This window comes from Paroedura picta, chromosome 11 (assembly GCF_049243985.1).
Source record: "Paroedura picta isolate Pp20150507F chromosome 11, Ppicta_v3.0, whole genome shotgun sequence".
NCBI lineage: Eukaryota > Metazoa > Chordata > Lepidosauria > Squamata > Gekkonidae > Paroedura > Paroedura picta.
Genome location: NC_135379.1, coordinates 47,934,683 through 47,958,970, shown reverse-complemented (window position 1 = coordinate 47,958,970; position 24,288 = coordinate 47,934,683). Strand labels below are relative to the sequence as shown.

The 24,288-nt window shown below is 39.6% G+C and overlaps 1 protein-coding gene across 50 annotated transcripts in view; it reads right to left on the bottom strand.

The window, feature by feature from the left end:
• The window catches only part of CLASP2 (cytoplasmic linker associated protein 2), a 135,388-nt gene that overhangs the window by 78,412 nt on the left and 32,688 nt on the right, over positions 1 to 24,288 (bottom strand). For 39 of the 50 annotated variants that reach the window (XM_077303100.1, XM_077303102.1, XM_077303110.1 and 36 more), the window contains 2 exons: positions 22,205 to 22,275; positions 1,340 to 1,486 (listed from right to left, as the gene is read on the bottom strand). In XM_077303100.1, coding sequence (XP_077159215.1) covers positions 1,340 to 1,486; positions 22,205 to 22,275 — 218 coding nt within the window. Of the gene's footprint in view, positions 1 to 1,339; positions 1,487 to 1,935; positions 2,134 to 15,882; positions 16,039 to 22,204; positions 22,276 to 24,288 lie in introns of those variants that run through there. The other 11 variants (XM_077303152.1, XM_077303145.1, XM_077303141.1 and 8 more) reach the window with 4 other exon arrangements.

The window sequence follows — 24,288 nt, the reverse complement described above, 5'->3', positions numbered from 1 at the left end:
ACATAGTGGAACTTATGTCTGAGAGGCTATGCAAAGGATTGTTCTGTGAATGTACCATCTAAAGGTTGCATAAAGAATCTTTGCAATTTTAAATCTATATATTTTATAGTTACTACAACAAATTACTAAGCACTTTTATTTAGGAAGTATCTAAATAATGGAACATTATGATTTAAATCAATTACTTAACTTGAATTAGTTTTTTGTTTTGTGTGTGTTTGTGTGAAGACCAACATCATTACTTAAATCACAGTTTTACATTTCCATGATTTATATCAATTCACTGACAACTGGAGCATATTATTCTGCTTTGGGTTTAAAATCACAGGGTTTTAATGACATATCATTTTTTAAAACAACTGCTATGTTTGGCTTTTTTCATCACAATCATATTCTAGGCTGCCTGAAATGTAATTTAACTGTTTCCTTACTCACATTTAAAAAATGAAGAACATCCTTCCCACCATGAGGCAATTTGCAACTTTTAAAACCAGAATATAGTATAATTCAAAGCTGTAGTAAGAGTCAGGTAAATCTGCTAGATTGTCTAATGGAACTTAAGTATACACTGATATATTAATTGTGCCTGACTTTTGATTTGTTTTGTTTTTTCCAGTCAAAAGAAACAGTGAGAGTAGTCAATGCATTGAAATATTTATTCTGTTTGACAACTCCTGTTTCTAGTTTTGTGAAAAGTACATACATTTGTATCCCAATTTATTGAGGTAAGACAGTCCATATAATCCAACAACACATAAGAGATTTGTTTATGAGAGTTAGATGTCAGGTTTATATTGAAATAATTGTCAAGGTTAGCCTTGTAACTATGCCAATATATTTTCTTTTTCCTGTTAAACAGTTGGATGATACCTGATACATTATTTTGCTTATTTTTCCATTATTCAATAAGAACATAGGCATTTTAGAAAGTATCAATGTATTAAAGCATCAGATTCTGCATAACACAGTGCAAGGGAACAAAAAGTACATCTCCATCCCGTAATGAAAGTGTGGGTATCTAGGGATGCTTAAAAAAAAATATCTTGATCTCGTTTTAACAAGGAGGCCAACATGGTCTTACAAATATATTTCATAAATCTACTTCTGTTATGCACATATGATAACTTGTATATTAACTAGAATATTATTTATATCCACACAAATATGTCTATTCATGTAAGCAACATAGTCTTTTCAAGGTCCTTCACACTTCCCTGCTCTGCAATAATACTGCAGTTATGAATTAAACATCACCTTTCAAAATTCTTTAATACAATTCCAACTGTTCCAAGGTCTGTAAAAAAAGCCTTATCCAAGTTTGAATATAGTTCTATCTTACCTCCAACCTTAGGCCCACCAGCAGAACCTGGCTTTCTTGAAGTATTTGCAGGATTTCCAGGTTTTTTAGGTCCAGGAACCTTGAATGCAGAGGCAGCTGAAGACGGCCTGTTTCCATCCACTGATTCTTCATCATCAAAGCTTTTATCTATTAAAGGTAATTTAAAGAAAACCTTTCACTATCATTCCATATTTTAAAAACCCCCGCCTTACAGCAACTCTCACCAGAAGTCACAAAAAATCAAATAAATCAATACTAATTATTATGTTCTTTGTCTACAGCCATGAAGAAAGACAATGTAGCAAAAAAAAAAAAGATTTTCATTTCATGTAATGGCTTTCCAAATGACTCTGAAGTGAAATATATATTTTAAAAGCTTGGTAATTTAGCAGGGAAACAAAACAATTGTTAAGAGGTGATTGTTTATTTTTTCCTTTAACCAAGCCCTCAGATTCTAAATTCTTTCCAAAATTTTCAAGGGAAAAAAATCCCTGCTTTCCTAGAACACATGCATGCCATTTCTGCTACACATCCTCCCACAATGTGTCTACTAGCACTCCCTGCTTCATTTCTTCCACCCTGATTTTAACACTTACAATCACAGATCCGTTTGCAGATCAGCCGCCTCATTCCTCTGACAGTTCTCAATGCCCCTAATGCTAAAAAGCTCCCGTTTGCTCACATGGCCACACGGATGGACAATCTCAGCTCTAATCAAAAGATTCCATATAAAACTGACAGAAAACACCATAGATCCACCACAGAGATTTGTGCTGGCATCCTTCTCTCTCTTCCCTGCACTAGGTGCTGAAATAGCCAATCAGCTGCAAGGTGACATCATCTCCTGGTAGCCACTGCCAGATGAAAAGGTGAAAATTCTTCACACATATAAATTAATTCCCACGCACAAACATTTACAGCTACTATTCTATAATCTTTTTAAAAAGGATTCTAGAGGCAGAATACCTAAGGTATTTTACTCCTCCCTTAAATACAGGGATGCCTGTTTTGCTTTATCTAGTGGCTCTCTTGTCTCTTATAATTTTACTTTCACTATAGTATATTCTCTTTATTCTTGACCTAAAACCCCAGTATTTCACAAATTAACTGGGATCACCCTATTAGTCACCTAAACACAAACGGAATTCCTCTAGGACCCTGAAAATATAAGGGGAAGCCAACCTGTAGTTTCCCAAACAAATAAGATGGGCGAGGCTGACTGAGTCGCTGTAACAGACACAGGCACACACGTACATAACCAGCCATTTAGTGGATTTTCTGTTCCCAGAACCTTTTTACTGCAAATTTTCTGCCTGTCACAGGACTCTGAGACTTCCACATTTATTTGTTTTAACTTGCACTGCTTCTATTTTTTGGGGAAAAAATCCTGACAACCTCTGGGAAGGCAAGCACATTATGCAAAACAGGTTTTTAAAACAGGATCATCAGCAACCTCAGATGAAAAGAAAAATAAATGTCGACATTACTTTTGAAAGTGTGGTTTTAGAAAGATTAACTTAGCACCATGATAAAATCTGCATACTATGTCATTACTTCTTCATTACAACCAAAATGTAGATGTTTACATCGTATATCTGAAAACATCAATTACGTTTCCTTTCAGGAAACCATCATTACAGCGGAATCCAACTTTGAGCATTTTGCATGCAAGGATATGTTACTATCAGAATGCAAGGGAGAAAGCATGAAACACATTATTCCATGAGTTTCCATGGAAACTGTACTCTGCCCTTGCACATGAACTGGTAGACAACATTACAGTGCTCACTACAAGAGACTGCTTTAACCCTTTCAGAGTAAGACTACAATAGTACATACTGCTGATTGTTTTAAAGCCAAGAATGAAACCACTATCTGTATATAATACAATAAGCAGATTTTAATTGTGCAATGCCCTCACTTTCTGTTTCTTTGAGGTTTCCATTTCTCAAATTACAATGGTAAAAGTATTCTATAGGGACAATACAGGATTATGGAATATTAAGATATCGTCAGAATTGTTTTGTGGAGCCCTACAGCCTGCAAAAGGACTTAAATTCAATTGTTTAACCCCACAACATTTTGAATTGCTTGGAGGGGGGGAGTGGAGTGACACATGGCCATATTCCATTAAATAGAGTAGTCCCTTGTGTGTACATTACAGACTAGTCAAAGGAGAATCTAGGTTGCCTCTAATTTACCTAATATTTAGGGTAGCCTGGTATACCTGTATAAGATACTGTCAAGATACAAAAGGGCTGATACCTCTAATTCTGTCAAAATTGCAACTTCACATGTTGCACTTATAGTATACAACTGGCCTCACCCCAGAAAATTCCTATTAAAATCAAACCTATAGTTTGAAGAATGGGATAGGGAAAAAACACTTTCAATGTAAATTGCCACAAAAACTAGGCTGCAATCAAAAAACACATACCTATATGCACATCATAAGTTTCCTATTCAGTCACAGCCTATATTAAAGGCTGGGTTTTTAAAAATTAATTTAAATATTTGTTCAGTGGTTGGGATGACAAATATTGAAAGGGATAGTTATTGGGGGGGGGAGGTACATACATGAACTGTAAGTAGTTTTAACCTCTCTTGCACCAACCCTTCATATTCCATCTCCATCCCAAACCTGAGGGGGAGTCATGGTGGTTCCATTTGGGGACCTATTCTACCAGAAACTCTCAAAGTAATTCCAGACATGGATTTGCAAATTTACAAGATGCAGCAAAACATTTATTTGTGACGTAGTCTCACAGGACACAGGAAAAACCATTTATATGAATGTACATCTCTCATATTTGCAAAGACTTAGGTTTACCTCCTTACATCCTCCTTAAAATATAACAATAAATAAGAGGTAAAAGTTGTGCTTTAAACCAAAATGTGATACCCATATGTTCTCTCAGACTTTCTAGAAGTATTATCACAGTTTGCTACCAAAACCTTATACTAACTGAAAAGATCAAAGAACTAAAATAAATCTGGCATGCCATGTACAGTAAAAATATTACTGATACATTAATAGAACAATCCAGGGAAATATAAATAGCTATCTATGTTCATAACATGTAAAAGCTTTAGTTTTCCACGAGGAACAAAGCAAACCCAGAGTGTGCACCCCACAAATTGGAATACTGTTCCCACTCTAGCACATGTTTACAGGTTTTTCCTATATCAGGGCTGGGGCTTCAAACAAGAAATATACATCTGTAAAATCTGTAAAGAGCTGTATGTTATTTGGACAGAAAGTTTCACACAGTTGTAAAAGGCAGCTTTAAACTCATGAAGACACTGAACAGTTCAATAGTAAATTAATGATGAATCTTTGCCTAAAGATATGCCACATATGTCTGCAGTATACACAGGAATTACAGAATCATAGAGTTGGAACCTCCTGGGCCATCTAGCCCAACCCCCTGCATTATGCAGGACATTCACAACCCTATTGCTCATCCACTCTAATCTGCCACCCCCTTGAACCTTCACAAAATCAGCCTGTCTGTCAGATGGCTGTCCAGCCTCTGTTTAAAAATTTCCAAAGATGGAGAACCCACCACCTCCCAAGGAAGCCTGTTCCACTGAGAAACCGCTCTGATTGTCAGGAAGTTCTTCCAGATGTTTAGACGTAATTTCTTTTGAATTAATTTCATCCCATTGGTTCTGGTCCGTCCCTCCGGGACAAGAGAGAACAACTCTGCATCCTCTATATAGCAGCCTTTTAAATACTTGAAGATGGCTATCAGATCCCTCTCATCTCCTCTCCAGGCTAAACAGACCAAGCTCCCCTAATCTTTCCTCATATGTTTTGGTCTCAAAACCACTCACCATCTTTGTTGCCCTCCTCTGGATGCGCTTGAGCTTCTCTACATCCCTCTTCAACTAGGGTGCCCAAAACTGAACACAGTACTCCAAGTGAGACTGAACCGGAGCAGATAAAAGCAGTACCATCACCTCCCATGATCTAGACACGATACTCCGTTTGATACAGCCCAAAATCCCATTTGCCTTTTTAGCCACCGAGTCATACTGTTGATTCATGTTCAGTGTGTGGTCTACTAAAATTCCTAGACCCTTTTTGCACATGCTACTGCCAAGACAAGTCTTCCCCATCCTATATTGATGTAGATGGTTTTACCTACCTAAATGCAGAACTTTACATTTGTCCCTACTGAATTTCATTTTATTCAGTTTAGACCAGTTTATCTAATGCAGTAGTTTGCCTTGGATAAAAATATCATACTATACATACTGACTGAGTAAAACTGCCCTAAACAGCATGTCAATAATTCCCAAAGAGAAGGTATTTCATTGGGAACGTTTTCTAGTGCTCCCTAAACGCCAGGAGATCTGAATGCTCCTTTATGTACATGCATACATATGACAGCAGCATGGTTAGAGAACAAGAGGCCCTTTTCCAGCCAGATATCATATGATCTTAATATTAGACATGATCATATAATAGCTTCATAAGTTACATCTAGCATCTCAACAACTTTACAACAGTAGGGATTTAAACCATCCAAGCCATGTACTTTAATCACTATACCATGGTGGTGGAAAGTGACATCTGATGTATGGCTACCCTGTAGGGTTTTCAAGGCAAGAAGTGTGCAGAGGTGGTTCACCACTGCCTGCCCCCATGTCATACCTCTGGTATTCCTTGGCGATCTCCCATCCAAATACTAGCCAAGTCTAGCCCTGCTTAGCTTCCAAGATCAGGCTAGCGGATCAGGAATCACTATAACATGCTGTCTTACAAAAGACTCGGTCTAAAACAGATGTAGGAGAATCTTATTTTTTAAGCTGTGACTGTGGAAATAGATTTAGCATCTATGTACTTTAGGTTACATTCAGACACCCCATATAATTTAACCCAGATCATTAAATAAAATCATTAAATAGAATTGTTCAAGAAGTCAGTCAGTGCCAGGATTGCAGCACCTGGCTCATCTTCTGTACCCCACCTATCATGACCTTCTCTAACCAGTTTAGTGACTCTCACTTGGAGTCCTCAGGGCAAAGGCCCAAGGAGCCAAGGCTAATATCTGAGAAAGACCAGGGAGGTCCTAGATTACAATGTGCCAGCAGCACCAGAGGCCACCCTGCTAGAGCCTGTAAGAGAAAGTTCACAGCTGGCTCTGAGATAGCTGCCAGGCTTCTGCTGGGCAGAACCTGAACCTGGGACCATAGTCCCCCAGCATCTACTCTCATTCTGCAGGTATTATGGTAAAAGAAGGCCCAGTCTGAGGCAGCAAAAAGGAGGTGAGGTGCCAGCCTGGCTGTATGCCACTTGCAGAACTAGACTGAGAGCTGAATTTCCTTGAAGGATTCTGGCCAGATAACAGCGCCATCTCAACACCAGCTGGCAGCACCTGATGGCAGTACAGGGCTCAATTATTTAACAGCCTAGTTAAGTGGAGGTCTAGGAAGACCGCCTTGATGGATCGACTGGTCTACCATGCAACACGCCTTACACTCCAACACCCAGACTGGCCAGCCCCAGGGCCAAGGAATGGTACCACTTGAAGGAGAATCTGACTGGGCCTGACTGTGCAGGATACCACCCAACTCTTGCTCAAAGGATGATAAGAAAATGGCTTAAAACTAATTCCCTGGTTCCTTGTGACATATGAGTGAAAATATATGGTTTAACTACAATTCGTTTTCCAAGGATCTTTTATCTTAAACCCTGGTGGAAAATCCCAGCTTGTGAGAAGGAACGACAGCTAAGGTATATACTTGCATTTCTATATCTTGGAAAATGGAGTTTGTCTTAATGATGAACAGGAACCAGAACATTGTTTTATAAACTTACATATCCATTTTAAAAAGTTCTTCAGTTTCAGCTATCAGTGCATATCAGCGCAAAGGACAGCTGCCTTTAAGCACCCTGACCAATGCAGATTGCATAGGTGCAAGAATGACACAGAAACATATGATCATATTGATTTAAAGAATGATGTGATGGCGATTTTCAATGGCAGGAGAGTCTACTCCAAACTACAACTGAGGAGTGCAAATGATATAACTATATCTATAAATCGACTTCCGAACTCTGGCTTCACCCTACACACACAGAGCCTCACATGGTGAAACCTGGATAATTGCCCCAAACAATAATGGTACAGTAGTAACCAGAACACTGTGTAAATTGTAAGAATGGCCAAGTTTCTAATCCAATCAGTGATCAATACTGCTTATAATGCAACTTACTTTATTAATTGCATAGTGTTTACAACAGTATACACAGACGATATCTAATTCTATCATGTACATTAACAAGTCCTATAGCTTTGGCCTTGTTCAAGACTGATACTAAATATAGTAAACTAAGCAGTATTAAAATGTGGAACAAGAGATAAAATTCTCTCATTAGCATTAAAATGCTTTTCTTGCAAGCATTAATGTTTTAAAATGTCATAATATGAATGCCAAGTTACTGTTAGAAACCATTTACTATTCATATGTCATTCATATAAATAATACAAACTTCCTTTTAAACAAAAAACCAATTTATACCCTTTTCCCCATTTTTTAAAACTGCACCATAACAAGTGATGTCATCTGGTTTTTTCAAGCAGCAAGACTCTGAATGACAGTTACTTTACAATTTCATACCCCCTTATATACCAAAAGCCCTTAAAAGGCTTCTTTAAAAACTGTTGTTGGACTCTGCTATTGGTGCTAATTCATCCAGTGGTTCCCTTTGACTCCAGGAAAGGTGTTTCCAGGCACCGCACAGGTCAATAATCACACAGGTCAAGGAGCCTGCATTTAGAAAGGAGCAAAGTGGACCTCTACTTCTTAAGACTGGGAAACTAGTGCCTGCAGAATAAGTAGCCCTTTCACATACCTCTTCCTCTTCTTCAAACTGATTCATGTGGCTACTAGTCCCTGAAGGACTTGCAACACTAGGAATCAGCTTTCCTGAGGTGGAGTGGGACTGCTTGAAGGACAGAAATGAAGGAATCATCAGTGAACCTTGCACTCCCAAACTGCTAGGATTCAGTTCAATTCAAAGTTATTAAACACATGGACGAAGCAGTAAGTATTAGAAGTTTATGTACACATGGGATGCTCCTTACACTGTCCTGTGATCCCAGGAAGGCAGCACACAATAGATAATTCAGCCAATGCAACGCAAGACAATGACACCAAATATTTGTGGCAAATTAGTATGCAGTACAAGAAGTCTGTGGGTTCTCAGTCCCTCCTTGTGTGTGAAAAGTTTTTTTTTGTGAGAGCATAAGAATTCCAACAATGCATATATTTACCCACACGTTTTTTCAGCACATTACTGCATTTAGATTATTCTACAGAACTAAAGGCAGCATCCACATGGTCCTACCTAAACCCAGGTTGATTTTCTTCACCACAGATGCTATATCACACACCTTCAAGAGTATACCTGGGAGCCAGCAGGACTAAGCATTAATATTAGTAGCATTTGTTTAAAGATCTAATAAACCGAACTATGTCACAAGGGATTAAGAGCCATTCTTCCCAGGCAGTTGGTTCTCAGCCACTATTAGAATAGTTACATGTGCTGCTGCCACAAACAACCTGAATATTGGTTAACCATGATCCCTAAGGAGACACACAGCTGTTAGGTATACAAGACGTGCATATTCTGAGGCAAATAAAATAAATAAAGAAATAATCAGATAGCATTTTTCTCTGACCTGAACATGTATCATTTTAGGGAGAAAAATACATAATGGTATGATAGTGAGGTCCTTGCATGAGCCTGCCTAGGTCAGAGGGCCTACTGACTCCTCTCCCCATTCCATCTGGTCATTGCTAAACAGTTATACAAATTATCCAAGAACTGGTATCTCAATTGGCCTTTTCGCTCTTCCCTTCCTGAACTCTTTTACTTTTGTTAATATGTATTATATGTTCTATGCAATTAATACATCTGTCATCACACCTACTTTTTAAAATTTATTTATAATTTGATTTATATTCCACCACTCCTGTAACTGGCTCACGAGAAACAAAGTTATAAATCTGTAAGCCACCTCAGAAGTAATGACCAACAGATCACACATGCAAATGAATAAATAAGCATTAGACCATATTAGCTTGAACACTATGTATTGACACCCAGTTATGCTGTATTCACTTTGGAAACAATTCTCTTAACTGAATGCAACCACAACATTGCAAAGTTTTCACTGTATTATACTTATTTTGGAGGATCTGCTCCACATAATATATTTCTGGTAAGGCCTTGGAAGAGTAGTGTGTCTCAAGGCTTAAGTGTCTGTCCAGCAGCCAACCAATCACCTTCCTCCCCCCACCCCTGACCCACTTCCATCTAAGGCTACAGATCCCTGCTGTCTGAGAGCTGCCCCTGCCGGTGAGTTTCCTTCCCAAGGGCCTCCAGCCTGCAGCCTTTCCAGGTCCTAGGGGGAGGGGCCATCTAAGAGTTCTTCCACCCCACCCCACCCCCAATCTAGTGCCCATTGTATTCCTGAATGCAACGGGCTTGGCCCCTAGTTAAGGCATAAAGCACAATGAAGGGTTACTAAAGGAATGTTAGTATTATGTCTCATTTGTAAAATCATCAATGTATTTACTGCTTCTTTTAAATATTGACTTTAACAGTTTTAAAAGTTCTAAAGTTTTACTTTTGATGCATTTCTATCCTCTTTTTTATGTATTACCTTCCCTTTTTATAAACTGTCATTGTTTATAAGTGCAGTGGTCCGCAACCTTTCTAAGGCTGCGGACCGGTGGTGGTGGGGAGGGCGATCGCGCCTGGTGCAAACGCGCATGCGCGGACCTGCTTCCCTCTCCCAAAAAAAAAGAAGCTTGCTGGGCTGCAAGCTAATTGGCCGCTTTTGCAGCCGATTTGCTTGCTGCCTGGGAAGTTTCTTACTGTGAGGGGGGGCGGGGAGAGGGAGCCGCGGCCCAGTGCCGGGGCCTTCGCAGCGTGGCACCGGGCCACGGCCCGGTGGTTGGGGACCACCGTATTAGTGCATCAGAAATTTTGGTCTAAACGACTGTAAAATAAAGATTGATTGGTTGAAGGAATGTCAAACAAAAAACTGTCTTCATCTGTACCAGATGACAGCCCTACAAGAGGATAGATGAATATTCATGACGAAAAAACGTAATAATTTCATAAATTGAGGAAATAATGCAGAAGGAAGACAATGTATGTAGCGAGAGACATATTTACAATGAAATTGTGGAAGAGTCAGTAGATGCACTGACAGTACCTATGCTGAACAAGTCAGATAATGCTAAGGATTGTTTCTGGGCATAAAGCAATCCATAATTGATCTTAGGCCTAATATACAAAAGTGTTAATATGTAAAACCCAAGTATTATAGCTTTAAAGGTTAACAAGTAAGCTGGCTGCACTTGACCTAATCTCATAACTGCTTACATCTTCAAACTCCAGTTCTTTTATTATACAAGTTAGTCTGGTAAAAGCTGTTGGAAGCAGCTCATTGATTTAAATGACAAAAAAAGCAACTTTACTGATGTGGTCAAAATGGCTTTCACCACAACATTTTGGTTTCTTAGCTGTTAGAGAAACCTAAGTTTGTCAATAATGTTGACTCTTGAAAGTTGATATCCTGAAACTCTTGTTGGTCTTTATGATGCTACTAGATTCAAATCTAACAGCACATAGAGTTTCCAAGTCTTCAATAAATTTCATATCTGTGATATTTGTCAATTTAAACTCCAATTACGTTCTCTTATGAAAACTAAAGAATAGGGTTTTTTTGTTTGATGGTTGCAACTCTTCAACTCCAAGGTGTGCGACAAGCACTGCAAGAAGCTATCTATAGAGTTGTGCTATCTACATCTGGCAAGTAAGATCTCAGCAACAGTCTCTATCCCAACACAAGGGCTTTATTTCTGATCATCCAGAACTGAACGATAGAGTCAAAATGTGCTAAACATTAAACACTTTGCGATACAAACTGCATAAAGAGATTCAAGATTTTAATAACCAATTTAGCAAAGCATGTTTCTTTGTGACATACTTAAAAATGTTATTCAGAAAGAGGATGGAATAAATAGTACCCTCAGCATTTGATGCTCTGAAAAAAATGGTTGGTCTCAATCCAGTTTAAAATGGACTAGTGCCCACACAACATTAAAAAAAAATCACTGTGACAACTGGCAACTTCACTGCATGCCTCTACTTGTATGCCAAATATAAAAACAGCTTGGAACTCTCAAAGACTGGATTTCTCAAAAAAGCACTTAAGTGTTTTGTACTCTACTAGCTAGCATGTACATTTTAAAACCCACAAAGCAAAACAAAAACCTGCTTCATGGAAATTGACAAATAATCGCTCCTCTATATTATTTTATTTCAGAGTACACTTTGTATCTTCCCAAATCTTGGTACTAGTTAGTACTATGTCCTTTCACCAGGACATAGTTAATGTTGGGGACTTTATTCAACCAACTTGTGTCATCCATGAAATTTACTAGTTTTAGGATTTATACCATGGCATGAGCTGCAATTAATCAGTGAGGCAGTGTTAATGAATATGCTGGACAAGAGAAAGAAGTTCATTGTCTCTTCCTTAGAAGGGCTTATGCTTAGTGGTTTAGTGGATAAGCAATGTAACAAGGTATCAGCTATGCACAGCTATTAACAGCAAGGGAGAGCAGAAGCCCTGTTTTACAAACGTTACAATTTCACACACCCACAGTATTACCAAAATAACGGGCTGTTATAACTTGGAACCTCTCCCTAAACCTCAGAATCGCAGCATCTTGGAACAAGGTTAGTCTCTTGGGATCTCTGAGATCTTTCTTCTTCAGCTAGCGAAGTCTACCTACCAGGTCGCTTCCACTGTCACTTTCCCAAGATCCACATGAAGTGGTGACTGACCTTCCATTCTCCTATCTCCTGCCTCCCTCCCCCCCCCCAAAAAAAATTCCACATCCTCCCATTGGCTAAGGTTGCCAAATATCTGCATGCTCCCCCTGTTGCCAGAGATTTGTTTTGATGCATGGAGTGCAGAAGGATATCTATCATATCATAATGCCAGAAAAGGTAGAATTAATGCTTTAAACAAACTCGTAAATAAGTAGTTACTAAAACATCCTGCCTGGAGAGGAAAGATAAACCCAAACACAAACACAGTCTTTCCCCTCCTCTTGTGCTTAGGACTAAATACTTTGCCATGCCATACAAATAATCTAGGATAAGTGGTTAAACTCCAAATTAGAATTTAAAAACATCATTTACGATGAATTTCCAGTTTGAAGGGCAAGTAACAAATTGGGCATCATGGCAAACTAGCACTAAAACAGAAGCCCTATACAAGGAAGGAGGAACTGGAAAACCTGTAAACCCATGACTAATTCTTGAGCTTCCAAATGATGGCATGCATGGTTGTCTGAACTCAGTTATACAGGAGAAATGTACATGTTGAAGCTGTTAGATTCACAGTTTTACTCAATGTCTTAAAAATATGTAAACCTAGCTGTTGATTCATCTGCTCTGTCTTGTAAGTAACTACAGTGCAACTACAGTTTCTTGGTAATCCGTCTAATTCTTTGCAATTCTATAGGTATTCTTAATCTACATCTTCAAGCTTGATGCATTTATTGAAGTTTAAGTACCATCCCAATTCTCACGTGACATCATTTTAAATTGCCTCCATCCAAAAGAAGATCTTTGAAATCTGTAAGCTTTAAAAATCAAGGAGAATTAAATCAGATTAAGAATTACGTTCCACCCCTAAATTCAAGGAGATTTCAAAGGATAGCAAGGCAATCCAAACTTCTCATCTGCTCTAGCATTATATCCCCTGAAATAATATAAACCATTATAATTCAATTTTGTAAGTGTAAAGTTTGATTTCACAGATTTAAAATGCAACAGTTTTATTTGAACAACGTGTAAGTGCATAAAACATTTTGCTTGTGTGTCTCCTATCCTTCATTGCATGGGTTACCACAAAATGTAAGCCAATCTTTTTACTAACAAATAACCTCATTATTAACATTCCTCATTACTAGGAATTAAGTTAGGACCTAAAAAAAATCTATACTGATCCTACTTTTAAAAATGATACCAATAATTGTTGACATTTGAGAAAGTATGCTGGTAAAACAAAAAGAAAAATATTTCAGCAAAACATCAACATTCTTCTTCAGCTCCAAATTAAATAACGCAGAGAGTGATCTTGTGCCCTACATGATAGTAGTACACAGCAGTTATGCTGGGTATTGCTTGAAAGCCCTAATCTTGTTAACAGGGGATATAACATTATCCTCTTAAAGGAGATGCTCAAAAGAAAGGGGGGGGGGGATCTACTGCCAAGATTTGATCTTGACCACTTTCCTCCTCAACACTTCCAGAATATGGTTTGTGAATTCAGCTACCCATTCACAAAAGAGTTTAAAAAACACACCCAATCCTGAAATCTTTTAAGACAATTTCACGCCAATTTTGAAAGAGAAAAAAGTTGAGAATTTCAGAGTAGCAGTAATAGCACATGTCATAATGTTAACTTTACTGAATGATGTGGAAGGCTTTGGAAATTAGGTGTCTATTAAAACAATATTTCTTATACTTGAATTCACTGTATTTATTTTATATATAAAAATTAATAAATGGAGTGGAGTTCAGTTATCTTTCTGTCCTTTGTACAGTAAGTAAAAAGATCATTGAATAAACATGTATACCTAAATAGAAAACATATGTTTTAGTTTTTCTCTAAAAGTGAATTCCACTTTTTTGTGTAGAGAATGTGAAAACTAAAATTTTGTTTGCATTCATCTGATAAAAGTTTCTAACCAGGTTTTAAAGAAGGAACATCCACAGAGCAGGTTATCCAAACTATACAGTGTTATTTTCAATTATTTTGATTATAGCACTGTTGGATTTTGCATGGCTGTGATGAACAGTAGATTTAAGAAAATTGCTACATCATCCTATATTTTTCTAATTATATTGGATATTTTATTCAAAGCTCCTCCATATCAGAGTCAGCTGCCTTCTAGACTAGTATTGTGTTTGGATACTTTTGCTAATGACAAAATAGTTTTCATAGCCACTATCACAAATTTATGAAAAATCTTGTACAAGAAAGGTAATTATTGAAACATACTTCAACTACTACTTTTGAAGTGCAAATCAACAGTCTTGAGTAAACACAAAAATGATGCCATTAGTGGTATAAAGAAGTCAATTTAAAAGGTACTTTTTGTACGATTCTTAATTGAAATAGTCATGTTTAGTTGTACTCCAAACATCCTCTAAACATACAAGAGAAAAAATACAAGCACACTTTATCAAAAGTTTTTCTATACGTAAGGTGACCAGATTTTAACACTGGTAAAGCGGGACACCATTGACCGGGGGGGGGGGGGGTCTATATGTAAAAAAAGACACAGGAATATTTAAAGTGAATACATGTCATAGTAACAATTATTATGGTTAACTGAACTACTGACATGTTTTGATTGACCAGTAAAGGAAAGAATCAAGAAGTTCTGCTAGCTTATTAAATGGAGAAACCTCATTGTTAAAAAAATTAAACAATGTGGAAAGATATGAATTTATGAAAGGATGACAAAAGGCATTTTTCAATCCCACGATGTTATTTCAGTTTTGTCAAAACTATACCATTGTACAAACATATCAGTGTTACATGTGATTATGCAACCATTTTAAGATTATAAAATATCCCTAAGGTAGTATCGAATTTTCAATAGATTAGAGCACATCTTCATCTCAGCAACATTTGATTTCATATAGATTTTCCTGGTATAGACAACTGTAGGTACTTCTGGTGTGTGTTTTTTCTTTTCACAATTTTGTTATTTCTGTAGAAATACACCTATAATTTATTTCTGAATTCATGTTTAGTGACAGATAATTTAAACTCAAAACTTATTAATAGTATTACATTCTGTTCAACTCAGGCAACTCTGCGGGGCAGTTCTTGAACTGTCCAATTTGTACCCAACAGACATTAAAAAAACGCCCCTTCTCCAACACTGATTGTTTGTGATTATATTGCCACTATAATTCAAGTTCTTTAAAAGCCGGCATTTCTAAAACCAAGTTACTACAGAAATCCCTAGGCAGACTGGCCTTACTGCACAATGCTAACAGTATACACTGACATTCAAATAAGGAGGAATCAATTAGACACACCAAGACTTTAAAAAAGTACTTAATACCAACCCACCTTGCTCTAGAAACCTTTAATTACCATATATGCTGCCTTCTCACGATACAGACATTCTTATTATCTGAACACCAATGACATGTCCTCTTGTCAGACAAAGCCCCAAGCAGCCCAGGACACATGGTTGCAAGCCACTATATTTACAATATTTTTCTCTCTCTGCAGGTTAAGCACAATTTAAATGTTCAAAGCTACAATTAAAATACAATCAGCTACAAATAAATTATGGCTCACTACAAAATATGAATGACATGTTTCACATAGCAAGGTTGTTTCAATGTAAATATGCACAAAAATCAAGCCTGGTTTGTTTTTGTTTAAAAAAAAACAGCAACACAACGTACTCACCATCCCCGACAGCCATTACACAGCTGAAACGCTGCTGGGCTTTCCAAATTATACAACCACAATCTCCGAGAGGCTATATGTGCCTGCGCCACTCCAGTGCAGCGTGAAGACAGACAGACCACTGTGTGACCCAGTCAGAACTGCAGTTCTATACTGCAATAAGCAACAGCTGCTACCCCACTTCAAAATAAAAGTCCTGCTTCTTACAGGAAATCCATCCAACACAGTCATCCTCATGCTTAATGATGCACATACAGTTAAACACCAGGATTATTTTTCTCTGCCCTCCCCCACAAGCTGTCTGACTTTTTCTTTAAAGACACCGCTCCCAGCCAATGAACACTATTCCATTGAGACTTTTAATGCAGTCATCAAAACACAAAGCATGTGTTCTGTAATCACATTCTGCTACCCATCCCCAAAAATTCATGTGTAAGTAGTCATCACACGATCCTGTGATTATCTAATTTACGTATCTGCAAACAGAAGATGTGCCATGTTCCTGCCTGGACTCTTTTTGGCTGTCTTCTCAATCTCCCATTGTGTACCACCATCATTGGTGGCTGTAAACAAATCACGTCAAAGGCAGATTGTCAAAGGCTTTTCTGTTAAAAGAAAGCTTAACAAAGACAGCTTCTGGTAAGTATCTGAGCCAACCACATATTCAAGGCAAGTCTACACTGCTTCTCTTGATGACATCAACAAGCTCAATTCTCAGCTGCACACAACCGTCAGGACAAACACTTTTCAGAGGCTTTTAAAAAAAACTACAAAGCAAAGTGACAATGTATGAAAAGGAAAGAACATTTCAGACATCTGCAAAAATGCTTAAGACAATAGTGTTAGGCAGGGCTGCAAATTATTCAGAATGAAACGTTCGTATTAACAAATTAATCAGAACATGATCGACTTTTAAAACTTTCCTTTCCCAGCAGATTTGGGGCAGAAGCACAATATTGTTGCACATAATGAAATGAAAATGTATCCTCCACCACCCAAATCAGAGTCTTCCCCTGGCTAATCAGTTATGAAGTCCATGGTGATTTCCTTTCAGGGACCATCTGACGTTGTGAGAGGTTGTAACAGTCCTTTTGGTTTGCTTCCTGGAGTTTTTTGTGGTGATACAAATGGGGCATTCCTTCACATAATTTTCCACATCGGCCACCAATAGTGCCGCCTGACTAGGTGTAGAGTCTTTATGAACCCAAAGTGCCCAGCAGGATTGGAATCATGACACAGCCATAAAACCTCCTCCTGTGCCACTGCAGGGATGTACAACCAATCAACTTTACAGAAAACCCCCTCCTTTTCCTGCAGGTTGGAGTGAAGCTTACGAAATTCAGTGTCCCCCCCAGGTCTTTTTGGAGCCAACCCCCAGGATGGACCCAATTGATGATGCCTTGCTGCACATCACTCTTGTCCATTCTAATTGGGAGGGGCTGAACACTGAGTCTACCAATGGCTCAGTTTTACTTTCGTGCTGGGAAAAGTGCAACAGAGCATCGGCCAGAAAGTTTATTTTCCCCAGCAAGTGCTTCAGGGTGAATGAGAAGCGGAAAAAGAATTCTGCCCACTGAATCCGTTTGGCAGTCAATTTTCACGGTTGAGAACAAGATTCTGTACATCTAGTAGTGACCATGTGCTTTTGGAATTTTCTATTGTGGGAAAGAGAAAACTTTACGTAGTCGGACGTATAGACTGGACTTCAGGAAAGGCGATTTTAACACTTAAAGGTATGTTGGGTAGAGTCCCGTGGTCAGAAAGACTTAAGGAGATGGGAGTCCAAGAGGGCTGGGAGTTTCTTAAGAGTGAAATACTGAAGGCTCAATCACAAACAATTCCTTTGAGAAGAAAAGATGGAAGGAGCCTAAGGAAGCCAAGGTGGCTCCATAAGCAGTTGTCAAATGATTTGAGGAATAAAAAAGTCATTTAGGAAATGGAAGGAAAGCCTTATTCCCAAGGATAAATATAAACAACCAATAATTGTAGGGAGTGTTAGAAAAGCTAAAGCTCAATATGAGCTTAGGCTAGCAAGAAGCACTAAACATAGCAGAAAAGGGTTCTTTAGTTATATTTCAAGTAAGAAAAAAGACTAGGGACCATGGTAGGACCACTGCGAGGAGAAGAAAGTGAAAGTATAACATTTGATGATGATGAAGAGAGGGCTGAACTGCTTAACTCCTATTTGTCCGCAGTCTTCTCTTGTGAGGGAAATAGTGCTCAATGTGGCAAAAACGAACACAACATGGGGGTTGGGAATGGTGGCCTGGGACCACTGTTGGAGCAGTCCACAAACACCTAGTTTCTTTTAAATGAAACAAAGTCTTCTTGGGAAGATGAATTGCATTCAAGGGTACTAAAAGAACTTGCAGATGTCATCTCTGAACCTCTGTCCATTATTTTTGACACTTCTTGGAGAACAGATGAGGTGCCAGACGATTGGAGGTGGGCAAATGATCAAGGAGTCTTATTAGATCATACATTCAACATGAGTCAGCAGTGTGACTCGGTGGCTAAGAAGGCAAATGGGATTTTGGGCTGTATCAAACGGAGTATCATGTCCAGATCACGGGAGGTGATGGTACCGCTTTGCTCTGCTCTGGTTCAGCCTCACTTGGAGTACTATGTTCAGTTTTGGGCACCTCAGTTGAAGAGGGATGCAGGCAAACTGGAGCGTGTCCAGAGGAGGTAAACAAAGATGGTGAGGGGGTGGAGACCAAGATGCATGAAGAAAGGTTGGGGGAGCTTAATCAGTTTAGCCTAGAGAGGAGACGATAGAGGAGATCCGATAACCATCTTCAAGTATTTAAAAGGGTGCCATATAGAGGATGGAGCAGAGTTGTTCTCTCTTGCGCTAGAGGGACAGGACCAGAACCAATGGGATGAAATTAATCCAAAAGAAATTCTGTCTAAACATCAGGAAGAACTCTATTATTCTATGATTCTATGAACATATCTACATGGACAGTAATTTAAACATTACCACCTTGCACTCACTCCTGGGCATCATAAATAGGAATCACAGAATGAATATGCTTTCCTACTCCATGCCATTATAATTAATTTACAGTAGCATATATCATTATTGGCATGCTAACACACAGGAGTGGTAAAAGCAGAGTTAAAATATGGATCATTACTATACACTGCTGTTATCATTGAAGAAGCTGTGAATTCACACACCCATTTGCTCCTGTAAGTGATCTACACACATAAGCAACGTAAAAGCCAATAAGCTTGCTCAAAAAAGGTAGTGTTCCCCAGTCTGAGGAAGTGTTCCTCAGTCTGATGAAGACTGTGTTCATGTTCCTCAGTCTGAGGAAGAGTGCTTGCACTCGAAAGCTCAGGCCTTGAGTAAATCTTTGTTGGTCTTAAAGGTGCTACTGAAATCTGAGTTTGTTGTGCTACTTCAGACCAACACAGCTAACCAGTTGAATCGAAAAAGATAGAGGCAGCTTTCATCTGTAGTTGATGAGAAGAATGAGTAAATCACTGCTTCTTGTGTTAACAATTTTTAATCAAATCAGGGCACCTCAGGCAAAAATGTCTGAATTACTTCTATGGGCTTCATTCAAGTATGTCACTACATATAGACATTTATATTGATAGAATGAACTATCATTCCATTATCCGAGGCTAGAATTTTTAATCACCTCACCAGATAACTTTAAGTATTCCAAATGTCATTCTATCCTAAATTTGAATTCATCTGAATTCATATCTGTTTCTAGATTTCACTCATAAACACACAAACACCGACAACATAATTTCTGGATCACCTGCATATATTAAAATGCCAAAGATGCAGAACAGACTGTATTACTCCAAGCTGCAAATGGTATGTTTCAGCTTCAAATGCCCTTTTGTGTAAAAAGGACTACACAAACTGATACAGCTAGCTCAGCAGGAAGAAAGGTTTGCCATCTCTCACAAACATTGCTTGCTGCTAGCACTAAGGAACATTCCAAAGAATTTGAGGAAGTTTCACTACCCAAAGGAGTCTCAAAGCGGTTTACAATCACCTTCCCTTCTTCTCACAACAGACTCCTTGTCCCTTCTTCTCACAACAGACTCCTTGTGAGGTAAAGTGAGGCTGAGAGTGCTAAAAGAGAACTGTGACAGATCCAAGGTCGCACAGTTGGCTGCATATGAAGAAGTGGAGAATCAAACATGGTTCTCCAGATTAAAGGTTGCCAGTCTTAAACACTACACCACATTGGGTCTCCATCCACAGTCTGAAGAGGTGCAGTTCATTCTACCACATCATTTCCCCTATGTCCTACTATATATGTGAACCAGACCTTTTAACTTCTACAGTTGACAGTTGACTAACACTTTACAACAGTAGTCCCCAACCACCGGGCCACAGCCCGGTGCTGGGCCGTGGCTCCCTTCCCCCCCCCCCCGCAGCGATAAGCTCGCCAGGCTGCGAGTGAAGCGGCCGATTAACTTGCGGCCCAGCAAGCTTCTTTCTGCCGGAGGGGGGGGAGAGGGAAGCGCGGGCGCCGGCACGCCGGCTGTGCAAACACGCATGGGCTGACCTGCCACGCATGCGCCCGGTGGGGCCGCAAACGTGCACGCGTGGCAGTTTTCCGCATGCGCGTTTGCGCCCCCACGGGAGCGCAAACACGCATGTGCAGTAGGCCAGTGCATGCACACATGTGCAAAACTGCCGAGCATGCGTTTGCGGCCCCAATCAGGCACAAACACGCATGTGCGGCCGGTCCGCACATGCACGTTTGTGCTGGGGCTGCCGCGCATGTGTGGGGGTCCGGGTTGCCCTACGCCCCACCCCTTGGCAGTGGTCCACAACTCAAAAAAGGTTGAGGACTGCTGCTTTACAAGACTGTTTGAAGCATGAATGACTGCAGAAGGAATGATCATTGGATAACTTACGGTGATATGGTCCTTCTACTTGAGACCAGGAGGATATCTTGGTGGGTGTTTCTTACCACTTTAACTGGGAGGTAGGACTAAAATCTTTAAACTTCCTGCCCTGCATGGTGGGAGGCACCTTGCTCCAGTCTGGATATCAAGCCTTCCATAAATTAACTTGAAAAAAACAATCTTAAAAACCATGAAAGATTTCTGACTAATGTTTCTCCCCAATAGAATCAACTGCTTATGCTAAGGTGGAGCTCCAATGTCTTCTTCAATATGAAATAAGAATTGCTGAACTCAGAATGACTAGAGAGAAGTGGAGGGACAAGACATGCTCCTAGTTTCAAGGAGAAGGACTATATCACGGTAAGTTATCCAATGGTCATTCTCCCTTGAGCTCCAGGAGGACATTTTGGTGGGACATACAAAAGCAGTCCCCCTAAAAAAAACTCTTCTAGTCGTCTGAAATCACATGCTGCAGGACGCCCCTACCAAAGGCTGTATCTGCTGTGTACAATGAGTGAATTTTGTAATGTCTGATAAAGGTCAAAATGTTGGACCAGGCTGCTGCTTTACAGATTTGAGAGCAGTGGAAACCCTTTTAGCCATAGCTGCATTAGTGGCAGAATTCCTGATGTTGTGAGCTGTACTTCCTTGTGGAATAGGAAAACCCTGAGATTTATATGCTTCAATTATGCAAGCCTTAAGGGCTCTACTGATAGATGGGTTTGACATGCCCTGTCTCCTCTTAGGAGGTTTGACATTAATGAACAGAGTCGGAGACCCTGATCTGTTCAGTACGTATGAGAAAGGCCTTAAATGATCGTCGGGCATCTATGTTGTGCCAAAAACTTTCCTTTGGATGTGATGGATCAGGGGAAAGAATTGGTAAAACTATTTCCTGGCTAGTATGAAATTGAGAATCTACCTTAGGTCTAAAGGTAGGATGTGGTCTGAGGACAACCCTGTCCTTGTAGAATTGACACAATTCTTTTTAATTGATAGGGCTAATAAGGTCTGAAATTGCTGGGAGCAAGAGGGAAAGAGACCTCAGGATTTTAGAGTATACTGAACAAAAATATCTACCTAGGGTACTGCAGCGGTGAAAAAGGAAAACTCTCTTCTGGGAATTACTAAGAAATTGATCAAAAATAAATATTATTCCCTTGTATAGATCTACGTGCAGCCTCATTCAGAATACCGGCGGTTCTGATCACCATATGGATCTTCAAAGTAACTGGTTGACCCTTGTGTGAAACAGGATGGCAGACTAGATGGACTGCTGGTTTGACTGAGCAGAGTGACAACATTATCACAGTGGAAAAATCAGACCAAATTTGGTTGCAGAAGTACTAGCTAACTCATAAACAATTATAATTTAAAATCCATTTGAAATCAATGCAATTTGACATCCAAATCATGTATACTGCCACATACTCACCACTGATGTTGCTCGAAATCATATTGCCGCAGCTTTTCACTTCATCAAATTTCATAAATATAGTTTGTAACCTAAAATAAAAACAATGTAAATAATGCTAATATATCACCTTATTTCTTCATCCACATCAAAATAATTTCAAGTACAATTAAATACAATATAAGATTTTAGCACAGCAATGCACCAATTTCTAGAAATCATAGCAATATAAACCCAGCACTGACCACTAGATTAACTGTGATGCACGCTACATGGGGCTACTCTCAAAAAGGTTTTGGCGACTTCAACTGATACAGAATGCTTCAGCCATGATGTTAATTGAGGTGGGTTAAAAAGTACCACAGCATTCCAATCTTGCCATCTACACAGGCTTCCAATCTGTTTCCAGACACAATTCTGTTTTAAAGCCCTATGTGACTTGGAAAAAATTCCAGAAGGACTGCCTACTCCATTATAAACTTGACTGTTTTATCATGCTTAATCTGTGCGCATTCTGATCTGTGACTGTATAAATAAACTTAACTTGACTTGAACCTAACAGACTACAATTATCTTTCAAGGACCTGCTTTGGGTTTGCCTACCTTCTGATTGGGCAGGTGGCAACCTGAGAGGGTCTTCTCAGTTGTACCACCAATACTCTGGAATTGTATCACCAGGGAGACTTGCTGACTTGACACCAGCAGGTGAAGACTTATTTAATATCATTTATTTAACAATTTAATTGAAACATTTAATTGTTATCAGTTGTTATCAATATAACTGTATTATACATACATGTCTGTTATTACCTGCCCTGAGCCAACCAGGAAGGGCAGGCTATAGAAATAAAGTAGTAGTAGTAGTAGTTGCTGGGCATCTGGCATTCCTTTAGTGATCCCTCCATCTCGCACTGTTTTAATTGTTAGGTCAATGTTTTTGAATATTTTAGCCTTGGTTTTAATGATGTTTGTTATGGATTTTACAACATATTTTTATTACTAGTATTTTATTACTAGTAGGCAAGGGAGCCTCCGGCAGCCGGGCGCAGGGCGGCTGGCGGGGGCTCCCTGCTTCGCGCCTCCCGACGCAGCAGGCCGCCGGGCAGGGAGCACCCGCCAGCCGCGCTACGCTGGCGGGTTTAAACTACAAGAAAGAAGGGTTTAAACAAGAAAGAAGGGTTTAAAGTATAGGCTAGATATCAGGAGAAATATTTTCACAGTCAGAGTAGTTCAGCAGTGGAATAGGTGGTGAGCTCCCCCTCATTGGCAGTCTTCAAGCAAAGGTTGGATACACACTTTTCTTGGATGCTTTAGGATGCTTTGGGCTGATCCTGCGTTGAGCAGGGGGTTGGACTAGATGGCCTGTATGGCCCCTTCCAACTCTATGATTCTATGATTCTATGAAAATTCTCCTGAAAATTCAAAGTGATTGTCTCCTGAAAATTCTTCAAGGATACAGGGGATAGGAGACAGAAGAGGCAGTTTTCTGAACATGAAGACCAGAGTAGTATTCTTTGAGAAGCCATGTACTATTTCAGTCTGAAGGACTGCACAGGTTACTCAGAACCCCACTCAGTCTATTTCATAAGACTGACTCTCAGGAAGAAGTTCTTAGTATTGCAGTGTTTTTGTTTTGGAGAAAATTACATAGTGCCTGCAATTTTGTCACAAATCAAGTATGCCCCTGAGCAGTGGTTCCTGGCCTTTGGCATGATGACTCACGAGTCTAAATATACTTGGTATGGTGGCCAGCTTAGGGGGGGGGCACTAACATCTCTAAACCGCCCGTGGCGCCGCGGGCACCATGGACTAAATAAAGGAGTAAGGCGTTCTAGGGCGGGATGTGTCCGGGATGAGGAAGGGTCCGGATTGGACCCTTCCTCATGACAGACAATCGGAGGTACCAATCTGATTGGTCCCTTTGATTCCCAGCCCCAGCAACTGCGAGCCGCGCGCAGCGCGGCTCACAGTTGCTCCTGGCCTGACTTGGCGAGAGGCGCGAAGCACCTCTCGCCGCGTCAGGCCACCACCCGAGGTAGCCTGAGAGCCTTTTTAAAGAGAAGCCTCCCTGGCCGGCTTCTCCTTTGAAAACTGGATGGCTGCTC